At 37.0% G+C, this 16198-nt stretch overlaps 1 protein-coding gene across 2 annotated transcripts in view; it reads left to right on the top strand.

The window, feature by feature from the left end:
• The first annotated feature begins 2832 nt into the window (after positions 1-2832).
• The window catches only part of LOC307127393 (phosphoglucomutase-1-like), a 28848-nt gene continuing 15482 nt past the window's right edge, over positions 2833-16198 (top strand). Inside the window, exons 1-7 of one of the 2 annotated variants that reach the window (XM_079818595.1) lie at positions 2833-3426; positions 4418-4528; positions 6660-6762; positions 6851-6964; positions 7090-7185; positions 8413-8682; positions 9173-9719. In XM_079818595.1, the coding sequence (XP_079674721.1) occupies positions 2941-3426; positions 4418-4528; positions 6660-6762; positions 6851-6964; positions 7090-7185; positions 8413-8682; positions 9173-9336 (1344 nt within the window). In that variant the 5' untranslated portion in view covers positions 2833-2940 and the 3' untranslated portion in view covers positions 9337-9719. Of the gene's footprint in view, positions 3427-4417; positions 4529-6659; positions 6763-6850; positions 6965-7089; positions 7186-8412; positions 8683-9172; positions 9720-16198 lie in introns of those variants that run through there. The other variant, XM_079818594.1, reaches the window with a different exon arrangement.

The raw sequence follows: 16198 nt of genomic DNA, 5'->3' as shown, positions 1-16198 counted from the left end.
TCTTCGTTTTTTAAAGTTAATTTTCACTTTTCAGTAACTATCAAGCTCCAAAATCACAAATTATTTAATATCTTCTGAATTCATTTGATTGTTTTATGTGAAAAAACAAAACTGTAAAATTGTCAAACCCCATTCGAAGAATAAAAAAAGAACAAAAATCTCACTGATCCTCGAAGAACTGTTCTGCTATTTCCCATTTTGTGGAATGACAATCTGCTACAGTCAAATCCAAGCTAGCCAACTATTCAAATTACTGTCTGCCTTATACATTTTCATAGTGTGCGGTATATTAATATTCTAGAAGAGATGTTTATGGCTGAAAAGAAATCCTTACTTTTTCTTCTGCTAATATTACGCTACGTAATATCATTGCGTCTGCTGCATCCATGGTATGGCAGCAAAGTTCCTTGATTATTACGCAGGTATGAGAGTATAGTTTAGTTCCTAGCCATATCGGCTTAGAAAATTGCAACTTTTCATTTTCCGTCGGTCTTAGTACTAGTATTTAAACTACGTTTAAAATAGGAAACTCTTTGGTCATTTTTTTGAGCGAGATGCTAACAGTCTAATCAGATTCAATGATCTATACTAAGCTATGCTAAAAGTTCTACCGCCAGATCCGGAGATCGGCTGAATGGATTCTTAAACGGTAAAGCTCAACTGTTTAACTCTAAGGGAGTTGGAAAATGAGCCTATTTTTTTTTTTTTTTTAAATGGCATGTTCCTTTAAGAATGGCACTTCATATTTTGTGAATGTTTGCAAATTTCCTCTCTGAATGAATGATCTTTCTACAATGCTGTACGGCTAATATGGCTAAAGTTACCATAGTCTCTGAGTGTATTCACAGAGACTAGAGCTATGGTAGTTTTATCCCGAAAACGCTCACCGTCTGCGTAATTCATAAACGCACATTTAATATGCCCTGTATAGTCGGGTGACAGACTTTTACGTTCCCACACGAGCACCTATACAACAGTAGATTAACATGACGGTACATGCTAGTCGATGAGTTGAATCAACTTAATATCCACTGACTAACCATTCAGAAACATCCAGGTGCAGTCTAAAAATTGCAACCTCTTCCTGAGTCTCTCATCCGTGTGGAACTCCGGTTCAAACCATAGACCGTAAAAAAATATGGACGACGCAACTTCATTGACTTCCGCTGACCAGAGTTGAAGCTTTCGTAGGCCGCACACGGCACTGACATCTCGGGACCGGAGTTGCGCAGTAGAGAGCAGGAAGTAGAGGCGCGATTATCAAAAGCCCGCCCACACTCTCATAGATGCAGAACAATTAATTATGTTGGTGTGAAATAAACAGTTATAGAAAAGGAGAAATTAAAGCTAAAGCTCCAATTTCCTCCCAAAAATTCAGAAAAAGTCCGTTAGTGCCTCAGTGACAACTACACTCAGAGAAGCCGTCAATATCAGCTGTCACTCATGACGTCACACCACCCGTTTTTATAGTATCAAATAACTAACTAAAACTAAACTTATTTAAAAAACGAACACTTTAAATGAAATCATCGTGATAAAAACTACCTAAAATGACAGAAACCATCTTTTGGAAACAATTATTTGAAGTGTAATTTAATTGTTTAGTGTGTCTCGCGTCCTTTCTAATACATGGAGAGGTGGGGTTTAGGAGCTATACTGGGATCAGCCACTGGGGGGCGATCGAGGCGCAGAGGCTTCAGTTTCTGAGAGAAGCACTACAGGCTTGGTTCAAACATGTAAAGCTGCACTCCACAACAGGTTCTTTCTGACATTTAGGCTGAGTAAGATTCGTTTTGCTGTTGATGTATCCGAAGTTCGTGTAAAAGGGGGACGGGGAGCAGCAGCTCATTTGCATTTAAAGGGACACACAAAACGGCGCGTTTTGCTCACACCCAAACAGGGGCAAAATTGACAAGCTATAATTAATGATCTGAGGGGTATTATGAGCTGAAACTTCACATTTATGTTACATCTTGTGAAAAGGGGCATAATATGTCCCCTTTAAAAATGAAGGTGCAAGGAAGAACCAAAAAGGGGTTTTCACCGCGATGCCATAGAAAACCATTTTTGGTTCCCTGAAGAACTGTTTTGTGAAAGGTTATTTAAAAAAACATTTTTTTTTCTTTCCAAGAACCTTTCTGCGCTACAAATAACATTTTGTGCACTGGAAAGGTTATTTGGATATTAAAGGTTCTTCATGGAACCACCCACCCCGCCAAAACACCTTTATTTTTAAAAGTGCATCTTGTCAAAACAATCTGGTACTGACGGTCATTCACCTAAATCAATATAGCTCACAAACAGACGTGGTCTACATAATGTCAATTTAAAATACTACATAATGAATTGAAAATATACTTAATAGTAGGCCAGCTGTACTATGTATATCATAATAATTGTAATTCTTGAAAATAACTAATAGTTTGACATGATCATTTATTGTTATTTATAAGAAAATATTAATATAATATTTGTGCAACTATTAAAAGTTTTTTTGGGGGAGGATATAATGATTAAGTTGTGTACATTCACATACATACATTTAGATGACTACACAAAAAAAATTAAGTAAATGTTTAAAAAACAACAGGAATACAAAGAGAAATAACAATAATGAATTTGGCATAAGTGTTGGCATAACTACATTTTCAAAAGATTTTTACATTTTATTTATCATGGTCAGTCTTATTTGTCATTAAACCTTTTGACAGATGATGTTGATGCATTGATGTGAATATAGCTGAAATGTTGTGGTATTTGTGCATTTCACCCCTTTATTTACTTATTGAGACAGCGTTGGGATTTATAAAGGTCTATATGAGGTCACAATCATCCTGTTTAATGATCAACAGCCTGACAGGGGGAGGCATATAAAATTCAAAACTGTGGGTGTCTTACTCTAGTGAGGACCAGAGCAGTCTTAGCTTAAAAGAAGCAACCATGATGCTGCTTTTACTGTCGCTCCTTCTGGTGTCATCTCAGTCTCATTCCTTCCCTGCAGAGCCCATGCCTGAACATCAGACAGAAACTCGGTCACGCTTTGCAGCTCTGGACGAAGTTCGACTTTTGGCAAACGGCCTCCTACAGCTGGGCCATAGCCTGAGGGACTTTGTGCAGAATACCAAGAATCAGATCAATGACATATTCCAAAAGCTCAATATCTTTGACAAATCTTTCTACCAACTTTCTGTGCTGGCCAGTGAAATCAAGGAGGAGGAGGAAGAACTGAAGAAAACCACAGTGATCTTAAAGGCAAATAATGAGGAAATAAAGAGTTTGTCACTGGAGATCAACTCCAAAGTGGAAGATATCATGAAAGAGAGGAACCATCTGAGGAGTCAGGTGGGCGGCTTGGAGGAGAAGTTAAGTGGTCTGTCCCTGAGTTTTTTCTCAGCTGAGCAGGTGGCAGAAATCTCTGCACTCAAGGTATGATCAGATCAGTAAAGTTTTTCATGTCTGTTTCAAATGCAAAACAAACGATGATTTATAGGTGCCACACCTAACATCTAAATCATCTTGCTTGTTTTCATTTGGTGCGTGTAAAGAGTTTTCTGACATTTATTTAGGTTCCAGGGTTCACGATGCAAGACCCGTCTCTTTTTTTAATGCATGATTGTGAATTTGAATTTAATCGGCCACGTGTTTTCCATGTGTTGAAGTGGAATTTGAAAAGACAGGAAAAAGGAATTTACTCAATTGCAATAAAAAAATTAAATGATAACAGATTTCATTACTCTAAGTTTTGGACAAAATATGACTATTTATATTCTGATATGTAATTTGTTTCCCACATCTGATTATAAATATTGGTTGCACTTTATTTTAAGGTGTCCTTGTTATAGTGTGATTATACATTTATGTACCGAGTAATATTAATTAACTACATGTACTTACTATAGATTTAGGGTTATGGGGGTTGGTTTAGGGTTAGTTGCCTATGCATAATATAATTACTACAGTAAATATGTAACGTGTAACAAAGACACTGTAAAATCAAGTGTTACCTAAATATTTCTCTAAACTAAGTTAAACAGAGTCAAATTAACATTTTAGCATTTTATAGAGGGTGCTAACAATTTAGACCCTACAAGTTTGGGAACCAGCTAAAACGAAGGTACTGGTAATTTTCTGGCAATACATTTTCCATTAAGTTAAAAAAACACGACACAAAATATATAATGATACAACCTTCAACATATAGTACATTTTTAGAGCGTGCATTTCACTCCAGGTATACATTTTATCACTTTATCACATGCATTAATTCATTCTTAATCTTATTTGAAATATATTGTTTGCTACCTCAGTACCAAACATACCATTTATGTTTGACCCAAGACCGCAGAGAAGTGTCCATACCATGGCCAGGAGGTTGAAAAGATGCTGAGGTGTTGTTGTTGTTGTTGTTGTCTATTAGGAGATAATCCAGACCCAGGAAAAGAGCATCACTGATCTGCTGAAGGCTGTGAATGAGCAAAGTGATCAGCTCAACAACCAAAGGACCAAGATCAAGGGCCTGGAAAATAAAGTACAGTATTAAGATACCATTTAAGAAAGATAACTACAACTGTGGATATGTGCTGTCAGCATGTAACCCATCCTGCACAGTTTGCAATTAAAAAGTGAATGATAGCCTATTTTAAATCATGCGGCTTGTTGAAGTGAAGTATGCTATTACTTTGTTGAGTGATGGGACTTTTCATCCAGCAGACAATAAAATGAGCAAAAATACCCCATAGACCTATAATGAAAGCAGGATTCGGCCCAGATATGGGATTTGGAAACCCCTTTAAGACCTTTTAACACCAAAAAGGGATAACTATAGCGTCCACACCAACACACAATAATGTTCTGTTTATTATAAGCACGCTGCAGTTCTGTCATCTTAAATTTGCCATGAATTGTGAGTTGTGATAGTCATTTCTTAATATGATGTATGTCTAAGTGAAATGTCTTCTTGAACAAGATGATAAATAGGGTGGGACTTGATTTTGTTGATTGGGAATTGATTGGATTGGATGCCAGTAAACGCATCATCAGTGAAGACATGATGTCGCTGTTAATAAGTTATTTTGATTAAAGATTATGAGGGCACATGAATAAAAAAACGATATGTGCACGAATAAATCATTTATGATAAAAAAAACAATGTTCCATAAAAAAATAACAATTGTCCATTTTGATTTCATGCATGGTGACTTGGTGAAAGCAGGGTGGATTCTGATTGGCTGTCAATGTTTTTATTTTTCATCAGATTCTGAAAGTGATTCCAACAATATTGTTCCTCTGCGTAGTTGACTGCTATTCTCATAGAATTAGAATAATTATCAAAACTACACTGTAAACCCGAATGTTCATATGAATTAAATAGATTAAGTAGTGTATACTCAAAGTTTTAGAAAAAGTTCTACTAACTTAATTATTTCAAGTTGGTGTAACATGGTCTTCCTTTTGAGTAATTTCAACTAATAATTTTTGATTAAATGGAACTTTTTTGTGAATAAGTAAGCATAAGTTAAAAACATAAATTAAGTACAACTTAATAGAATTAAGTAATTACATGCTAAGAATGATGAAGTCCTGTTATTTCTGTTGTTTCAAATAGAGATGATTTAAAAATAAACTTAATTTATATAGCACATGCTAAAATACAATAAAATCTCAGAGTGCTTAACCAAATAAGTAAAATCCATCATAACAAATAAATTACAACCATAGCCTATTAAAACAATTTAATTGGGGCAAACTGAAATGCGTTAGTGGAAGACAAAATGTATTTATTTTATTGTATTTTTATTGTCATCAGTTTAATATAGCCTATAAACTAAACGATTTTTAAAACGTGTACATAAGTTTTGTTCTCCGGTTTAACACATCACACAATAAGCACTTCTAACTCCTGCGAGACTTACTCACACACATACATCAAGAATCAGCCTATGAATCTCAACAATGGTGACATGATTCATGCCGCAATGCATTCTGGGTGCATCATGCAAAACTCATCCATGGCTCCCATAATACATTGCGGCATGAAGCGTGTCACCATGGTTGAGATTCATAGGCTGATTCTTGATGTCTGTATGTGAGTAAATCTCACAGGAGATCAAAGTACTTAACATACAATCTATTATATAACTTATTCAGCTTTTCTGATTGAAACCGTGCTGGTTCTCAGTTGCCTCAAAATTTTAAGTTTGGAGGTAAATGATTTTGAGTTGTAACAAGTCTATGTTTTTGAGTTATGGGTAATCAGAAGATTGATTGAAAAAACTAATAAATGTTATGTTCATGAAACATAAAAATTCTGAGTTTTCATGCTTGAAATGATTAAGTTCTCTTGAATTATTGCAATGAGAAAGATGAATAAATATTCTGAGTAGCAGAAACTGAAAATGTTTGAGTTTGCTTAATCAGTAAATTTAAGTTAATTATAATTTAAAATTATATTTAAAATAAACTCCAAAAATATAAGTGATGATGTACTCAAATGTTTGAGTTTATGAACTTAAAAAAATTGTGGCAACTGATTGCCTCACTTTTTTTAAGTTCTGCTTACTTATTCGGGTTTACAGTGTACTGTTACAGTTACTGTAGTTATCGTCATTGGTGTGAATGGCCTTTAGGAAGTTTGAGTAATTCTGTGTAATTCTATCTAGCTCAGCGTCCAGGAAACTGCTGAAAACTTGCAGAGGAACCGCCAAACCAACAGCCTCTCAGGATACCTTCCATACTTCACATTCGATGGGAGCTTCTCAAGCGGTAGGGGATGCAGGAATGAATGGCGTTGAAAAATTTTACTGTATCTGTTCAGTTGTATACCAGCATGTCATGTTGTGTTGTACTGTAGATCTTCCAAAAGACTGCGGCGAGGTCTTCAGCCGAGGACAGAAAATCAGCGGCCTGTATGCTATTAAACCATACATGTCAGAAACCTTTCTTGTGAATTGTGAATTCACCGAGGGTAAGAATAAAGCATATTTTCTTTCTCACATCTCTGAATTCATAAAACAGCAAGAGGTGTTTCCCTTCAACAAAAAAGATTCATTAAACTTTGAGATGACAATCGCACTGGTCTGTCATCTACAGAGGGAGTGTTCACTGTCCTCCAGCGCAGACATGATGGCTCTGTGGACTTTGACCAGTCCTGGGAGAAGTATGAGGATGGATTTGGAGACTTCAGCAGTGAGTTAAATCAAGGATGTTGTGCTCATAAACTCGAGTAAATGTGTTCAGTCTGTGATTATAGTGTGGAACACAATGGAATGCTCTGTGTTTGGTGTTGAGAAAGTCTTAATGTCCTACTTTTAGTAGCACTTTTTACTACATAATTTCACAGTATGTCCAATTTGACCAGCATTCCACTTTTATAATGTTGCGTTTCCTTGTCCTAATCTGTTCTCATGAAATCCAGGCATAATATCTTTCAGAATACCTACTGAAGAAATATACACTCCCCCAAAAAAATCTGTAGAAATAGGGCACACTTTTTGGACTGTATTAATTTAACAGAATTTTCCATATTTATTTTTTAACAATCGTTTTTTTAATTTTGCACTTCAATGCGTTGTGTTTTAGGGTTTATGTAAATTTCTGGATAATGATAATGAGCTGCCAGTACCTTTTCTGTTATTTTACGATTTTTTTTTTACAGTGTGTTTACAGCCTTGTGCCACAGACAGTACACTGTAAAAATGATATGATCAATAAGTTATGGCAACATATATTTTTACATTGCTTTAACGCATTAAAATCATTTAAGCAATCGTCAACTTTTTTGTTATTCAAGACTCAACTTTTTTTAAATTTTATTCAGTGTAATGTAATTTAAGTTGAACTTTTTTACAGTGTGTTTGGTAAATATTTGAAGTTGTAAATAAAATATTGGAGCATGAATACTATTTCAGTCTTTCTACTTCAAAATTTTACTCAAATGGTTTCAAAGTAAAACTTCATATGCAAAAACAAATGCTAAATTTCAGTTTCAGAAACTTTTTCCTGTTTGAAACATGATTAGAAATGACCCACAAAAATTATGTCAGAAATATCATAACATTGAAAAGACAGTGAGTGGCAAAGACAAATTCAGAATTTTCTCAGAATAATACATAAAACATTTCGGGGAAACAAAATTACACATCATTTTCATTTCAAGAGCAAAACAACCATTTAAAATCATATGAAATGGTTGCATGCATATTGGCTGATATACTGTAGCCTACATTTAAGAATAATAATTGTATCTAAGCTGCATAGCACTACTAAAAGGAGTGATGTTTATCAAAAATTGCCTATTGTAGCCTAATTGTATCAACTATATATGATATTGGAATGCCATAATATTCCAAATAAATATTACAATTGATATTACTATACAGAGAGCTACATGTCTCAGATGTCTGTTTTTGATAGGTGAGTTCTGGCTGGGGCTGAAGAAGATCTATGCTGTTGCCCGTCAGGGACATTCTCTCCTGCATGTCCAGATAGATGACTGGAGGAAAGAGAAGCATTTCATGGTTTATCAGTATGTCCTGGAGGATGCTGCCTCCAACTACACCATCCATCTGAAGCTGCAGTCGGCCGAGTCCAGCTCTGTTGTGGACGAACACACTGGCTTCAGGTTCTCCACTAAAGACCACAACGATGGAAACCACAATCCAAACTGTGCCCAAGACTACACAGGTACAGTACATGCCATCATTTACAGCCAACACAAATATGTGAGAACATCTTGCTAATGTTCCCATCAAGTTATGAAAACGTTATTTTTGAATGTTCTTTTTTTAAATGTTAAGGGAACATTCCATTATATAAATTTACAAACTATTGGAACATACACGTAGTAACAATTTAAGAAATGTTAGGTGAACAACAATCTAAAACGTTGTTAAGAACATTATTAAAGACCAGATGTGCGCTTTGAACAAACATTCCATTAATGTTACTGGGAGAATGTTTATTCACAACTTTGAGAGAACCCAGCCAGAAGGTTCTGAGAACTGTGCAAAACTAATATAGTACCTGCTTTGCATGTACCTGTGCCTAAAGAGCCTATTTTGAGAAAATCCAGTGTTTTTTTTTTTTTTTTTTTTTTGCATAATATGCTTTTGTGTGCATGGAAATAGCAAACTAAATGTGTATTTCTGAACACGACTGCTGCTGTTTCCTTTAGGTGGGTGGTGGTTTAGCATTTGTGGCGACATTAACCTGAATGGCAAGTGTATTCAGAGCAGACCTCGTAAAAAGGGAACCCACTGGAAACCTGGCAAAGGAACCACCAGCTTCAAGTCCTCAAAAATCTCCATTAGTCATCTCACAAAGCCACAAACCCCTTAATATCAACAGCATGTGCAGAAACACACAGTATGGGATTATCAGAGCTTCAATACACATTCATGCTGAACAACTGAATACTGGTTTTTACAACGTAGCCTAACCTTTTAATGGACATGACAATGTTTGTTGGGTATGAACATATCGATATGATGCAGTAAAAGTGGGACATTTACACGATTAGGCCGCTGGACTCCATATGATTCATTTTCTCCACCAATCTTAATTACATTGCAATTGAGTCCAACCAGGAAACCTCTCATTTAACCTTGTGAGAGCCAGTTTCTTCCATGTGTTTAAATGAGTCACATTGACTTCAAGATGTCATCAGCACAGCTGTACAGCATTTGTCATTTGCTATATTTGAACTACTTCCAATAAATGTTAAAATAAATAAATAAAAAATAAATAATAAATAAATATTTCTATTCATTATTCATTATTTTATCATTTTAATTATATTTCAATTAAAGCATTTAAATTAATTTGATGGCTTTTAATTTGCTGTTTTTAAACATCTTATGTAAATAAAATAGAGAGAGAGAGAGAGAGAGAGAGAGAGAGAGAGAGAGAGAGAGAGAGAGAGAGAGAGAGAGAGAGAGAGAGAGAGAGAAGATTGTGTATAGCTGATCCAACGTTGCCCCCTTGTGAGCATTGCCAATAATTGCATTATGGAACCCGCAGACTATATATTAGGATAGATTATTTTTTGATCCTGGAACAACATTCTAATCAACCAATCAGATTTGAGGGACAAGTTTAAAGTTTGTTATTTAGGCTTATAACCAGGGTTAGGTGCTTCTACATCAATGTTATGCATCTATCATTACCCTCTGATTTTAGGGATAACTTATAGATATAGGGTTAGGTTAGGGGTAGTCTCGCGTAGCCTTCAGACTGACGGCAGAAGGTCTGGACTCCATCGTAGCTTTCATTGGTCAAGGACCACCCAAGAGGACGTTTGACTGATATGTAATGCAACCAGTCACAGTTCATTTTTTTCCGCGTCATGTTTAGGGGCGTGAAAATGTAAAGTCGATGTCCCTGCAATAACAGCCGGTGTGCATCTACAATTATTCCTTCATGAACGTTTTTCAAGTCTACTGCAACAATGGAGCCGCGAACTTCACATACTTTTGGAAAATCCAGTGTTTGTTGATCATGGTAAGCGTTGACAGCATTCTTCTTCCACAATGGAGTTTAGAGTCTAGGCAGACCGTTAAAGAACGCAACACGCTCGTCTTGCGGACATCCTGTAGAATTCAACCAATCAGATGACGACTTCGAAACTACTGAAGTGTTTCCAGATAAGTGTGCCATATGCATCAGATGGTCCATCGGTCTGAGGCTGAGACTAGGTTAGGGGTAGGGATATGGTTAGGACTAAATTTTCAGACAGGAATGTTGTTCCAGGATCAACCAAATATGTTGCTCCAGGTCATGAACCATGTGTTACTTGGCAAAATCACGGTGACTTCCCAGTATGCAGAGGTTCCCTTATGAAAAATAAGTTTATTTAAGTGTACTATTTGTATTTGATTTTTAAAGAAGACAGATATGTTCCTAATCTGTGTATCTGATTTTTTGTGTAGGCTAGTCCACTGGTGGCGTACATAGGGATTTACTTCAAATCTACTTAACTCTTTTCCCCTCCACTAACTGAATGTTCCTGCAATCCATGTTTTTATTGTTATACGATAGGGGGCGCTATTAGCATCTTCTGAAAGAACAGAATCTCCTGATCAAAACACAGGTGAAGAAAAAGCACAAACAAGCAATAGAAGATACATAAATGTAAAACAATGTGATCATCTTCAATTAAACAGCATAAATCAAAACTGCCTAATGTTACAGAATGAAATGTTGAACCCATGAAGAGGAAACGACTGTGAAGCTTCGGGGGTGTTGATGAACTCTATTATATAGTTTTAATCCATCTATTTTTGATTTAGTCTTTGACACAAAATGTGACTGTTGCTTTTTTATAATATAAAAAGTGCTGATAAAAAAGGATGTATAAAGCAATATAAATAGGAACATAGCAATATACTTAAAGTACAAAGATAAAATATAAATAGTAAACTACAAGTATGATGTTATGTTCACTTAAAAATATATAGTATAAAACTACTAACCTAGTAGTTTACTGAGTATACTTTGTGTACTTTCATAAACTAAAACAAGTATTTGAAGTATTAGTAAACTAACAGTATACCTATAAGTTCATGTGTAGTGTGGTTGCAGTACAAATGAAAAACTTAGTTGTAAACTTGTTGTGCACTCAAAATTTACTACTGTTACACTTATAGTATACTTAAAAAATATACTTTTAAACTAAAAAGTTTGCCAATTTAGTCTCAAGTAGTATTGAAACAGTACACTTACAAGTATACCTCTAGTACATTGATATTAGTATACTTACTAAATAAAGTATACTTAATAAAATAAAAAAATTTGTAAGGGTTAATACCAACCAAAAGTGGTGCAAGGAAGGACAACCAGTTAACCAGCATCAGGGTCATGTACGCCCAAGGCTCACTGATGCTTGTGGGGAGCGAAGGCTAGCCCATCTGATCACATAGATCATGTCCACTGCCGAAAGCGCCTACAATGGCCACATGAGCATCAGAACTGGATCATGGAACAATGGAAGAAGGTTGTATTATTTCATCACACTGCTTATTTTACACTGTCTCTATTTGGAGACCTATTTCTTGCCATCAAACTACAAAAATATAAAGTAGGCCTATAATATACTACAAAAGATACAGTGCAGGTGTCATGATACATCTGGGAAGAGAGCCAGGTGTCTATAACGATAACCTGGATGAGATTTAGAAGCATATAGTGGTTCCTCATAAGAAAACAACAGTAAGAACTGCAACTGACCCCATTAGCAGTAGCCATCTGCACTATGACCTGAATTGCAGTCGAATTGAAGTAGCAAGTGTCCATCTCCACCTACTACCACAGTGGAGCCCTGCCTATCCCACAGGTTATGGAGGAGAAGATGCAGTGAATGAAGTTGTGCAAGTAGTTATTTTTAGACTGGAAAACATGGACCTTCTTCTTCAGGCCGCTGGTTCCAGGCCTCTGGTCAGGGTACGGAGTTTAACACAATGTTGGCTCTTGTGAGAGACTATGGCTGGGTCCGAAACCTGGAAAATGCTGCCTTCGGAGGACACATTTCAAGGTAGGAAGGCATCAAGACACATCCAAATCTAATGTGAGCTTCACTTCCTGTCTCCTGAGATACCTTCATCTGCTCGATTTGCTGTATTTGATCCTGCCACACAATCCTATGCGTTCCATTCTGTGAAAGTTGAGCTGGAAAAAAAAGATGGCCTCCGAAAGTCGTGTTTGCTGGTCAGTTTGTGTGTAAATGTACTTTTTTTATCAACATTTTCCACTTCTGATGTCATTTCTAGCGAGAAATAACTAATGTAGTAATTCAATATTTGTTTAGTTCTCACCAAAGCTCCCTATATTTTGCTGTAGATCATTAAGCTGTTACACTGCCTAAGAAGTCTGTCCGAAATGAGTTTTGTGAGGTGCCTTCATGCACAAATGCTGCCTTACAAGTTATTGTCTGATAAGGCAGCGAGGCAACGAGTCAGCTGCCTAGGTTTTCGGACGCAGCCTATCATTCAATTCCTGCAGAGTTTAGCTCCAACCCTAATTAAACACACCTGAACCAGCTAATAAAGGTGAGTGCAGGAAGGTGGCCCTCCAGGACTGGAGTTTGACACATTCGATGGGATGTGCTGGACAAACAAATCCAATCCATGGTGGCCCCACCTCGCAACTTGCAGGACTTAAAAGATCTGGATCTTAAAGGATTTTTTCTTTAAGCCGGGTGCACACTGTGCGATTCTGGCCACAATTTGGCCGACTGAGACAAATTTAGCAAATCCTAAAAGATTCCTCTGATCCTTTGCTAAAATCTGAAGTCTTTGACATGTTCACCATCAGCCGATTAATGACCACTCTGATAAAATTTTACCTCAGACGAAATTCTGGCAGTGACAGAAGATTTGTCGCACAATCCTGCAGTGTGACTTCTCCTACGATGACCATCAAATTATCTTCGTTTTTCAAGACAAACTATGACCAAAATGAGCGCTTGAGATTTCTTTGTAGCCACCATTTCAATCCCGTGTGTAATGCAGCCTACTGTCACTGAATGCGTCATTGATTGATGATGATGATATAAAACTCCAGACAAGTTTTCTTTCATGCGTCCGTTTTTAGCACATCTTGACTATGGTACAGTCTGACATTAATGACAACTTAGATCTTACAGTGTGACATGGCTTACTAGTTTTACTAGCGTGGATCATGTTTGTACAGTCTGACAAGGAACAATCGTGAAGGACTATTGTAAATCGCACAGTGTGCACCCGGCTTTAGCCGTGTTTCCACCGGTCCGCAGGAAATTTCCCCAGCAACTAGGGAAACACTACTCTGTGTGTTTCGACTACAGGTACCAGGGTCTAAATGAAGTTCCGGGTAAAAATTTCCCCCTCAGAAAGTCCCTGCTCGTGAACTTTTGGGGGTGGGACTTGGGTGCAGAACATGCTTATTGGTTGAGTTCATGCAGCATTTTGATTGGTTGACTCGATACAGCATTATATTTCAACCACCATTTTTAAAAGTCTGTTGCGGTGCGTGCTGTGAAGCCCAAAGTATACTTCACTTTTTAAGCATACATGATGGTTAGCGTACAGTGTGCGTGACGCAAATTTTGTCATAAGAACAGTACACGTGTACTATACGTGCACCACCGGATTTTTGACTCCACGCAGTATTTTATTTCAAACACCATTTTTAAAAGTCTGCTGCGGTGCATACAGTGAAACCCAAAGTATACTTCACTTTTTACGCGAAGGTCAATGTACAGTGTGCGTGACGCAAATTTTTTCATCAGAACAATATGTGCATACTATATCCTCACCGCTGGATTTTTGTAAAAAAATCTTTGCACTTTGTACACTCAGGTTGCACATGCACATTCAATTTTTTGCATTTATTATTTATCCACAAGGGGGCAACCGTGCCTGGGGGAGTCTAATCATGATACTGTCGACAAAGGTGGAAATATCTTCGCAACAGATATGTAAGAGCTAAAAAAAAGTGTGAAGGGACGGAGTAGTGATGCAGGAGAAAAAAAAAACCCAGATTGTGGAATTGCTCGGATGGCTGTCGACATTCATCAAACACAGAGAGACAGAGTCGAACGTTGAAAAACTAGTAAGTTCAGTTCACATGTTGTTTTAAGTGCATTGTAAAAAAAAGTTTAGCTCAAAGTTTCAAAGTTTTATAAAAGTTTCAGCTCAAAGTATTCTTAGTGCCTTGCAATTTTAAGCTTAGTACCATCAAATATTGAAGATAACTCGAACACTTTTATGTTAAATGTTTTTATTTCATATTTTCAATATGCTATGGCTGTTTTTTTGCTGGCAGTATCGTGCATTTCTGATCCTTTTTATTCTTGTTTCAGAAAAGTGCAGTGATCACACTGACACTATAATCACGCTGAACCTTGAGTGCATTGCCCCAGGCCCATCTACCAGTGACTCCCCTGTCCACATCCCCTTTACCACCCCCATCCCCATTGTCTTCTGAGCCTTTAGATTGGCCTTCAACTGCCTCCCCGTCACCCTCTCCGCCTGTTTCAAAGAAGCGGAAGAGGGACCAGCTCCAACCGGTACAAGAAGCGATTATGGCCTGGTTAAGCAAGTGCGATGAAGAGAAGAGTATCAACCATGGAGGCATTTGTTTTGGCAAAATGGTGGTGAAAAAGCTAGTGAAATTGTTAAACTTTTTTTTTTGTACCTTAATGTATCCTGTGTGTGGGTGTGTAGGTGCACGTATACCACAGTTATCTTTATTTCTGTACTTGTTGTCACTGACTTTTTTTTCTGCTGTGCACTTTATTTACAATGAAAGTCTACAATACCATGTGTACATAAACACTTTAGTTGCATTTTTGCACAATAAAACACATGTACAAAACAACTGGTATTAAAAAATTTGTTTTCATTAATTCATACATTACACATAAAAAGTGATGGCAATGACAAACAAGTAGTAATAGTTCAGTTAAAGCTTGCTGACTTAATTGAGTAGACCCATTCTCACAATTCCCTCTTGCCACAGTACTTGTCCTAGCTGAGTTTGGAAGAAGTTTTTGAAATTGTGCCTTGCAAGCAAAGCAGTTCATGTTGCTTTGGCAGTAGATAGATTATTCGGGTCTAGGAGATTAGTGTCTCCCTCCACTAATCTTCTCCAGTCTCCCGGACGTCTCCATTGAACTTTGTGGTGTCTGTATAATTGGCAGGAATGTATTTGGTACTCCCAGGGTTTGCAACATCCATACAGGTCAAACATTTGTGCAACAAGCTTTGACTATGTCTACAGTGTTTGTTGTACTACAACCAATAGGCCGGCAAAATATTCTCCACCGAGAAGCCAAGGTCCCAAATGTGTTATATATTTATGTATTGTGTATGTGGGTGGTCAAATGGATTGTATAGCACTATGTAAAGCGACCTTGAGCTATGGAAAGACGCTATATAAATAATAAATAAAACTTCTTCTTTGTAGTTAAAGTAGTCACTCCCGGAGTTCGGAGGCTCTCTGATTTTTACATGCTTTCCATCGATAGCACCAACACAGAGTGGAAAGTTCCAGATCCTCCAGAAGTCATTTGCGATAACCCACTGTGTTTGCGATGGGAAAGCGACAAACTTGGGCTGCAGACTCTTCCATATGCAAACATCCTGTTGCTAAAAAGTGCAAAGTCACGGCTATCCTTTCTGCTTCCCTTACAGGACTTTGACTTTGAGGACTTTGAGTTTTTTTG

The sequence above is a fragment of the Gobio gobio genome, assembly GCF_949357685.1.
Source record: "Gobio gobio genome assembly, chromosome: 6".
In the NCBI taxonomy this organism is placed as follows: domain Eukaryota; kingdom Metazoa; phylum Chordata; class Actinopteri; order Cypriniformes; family Gobionidae; genus Gobio; species Gobio gobio.
The sequence above is the reverse complement of the archived record's forward strand: the minus strand, read 5'-3'. Positions and strand labels throughout refer to the sequence as shown.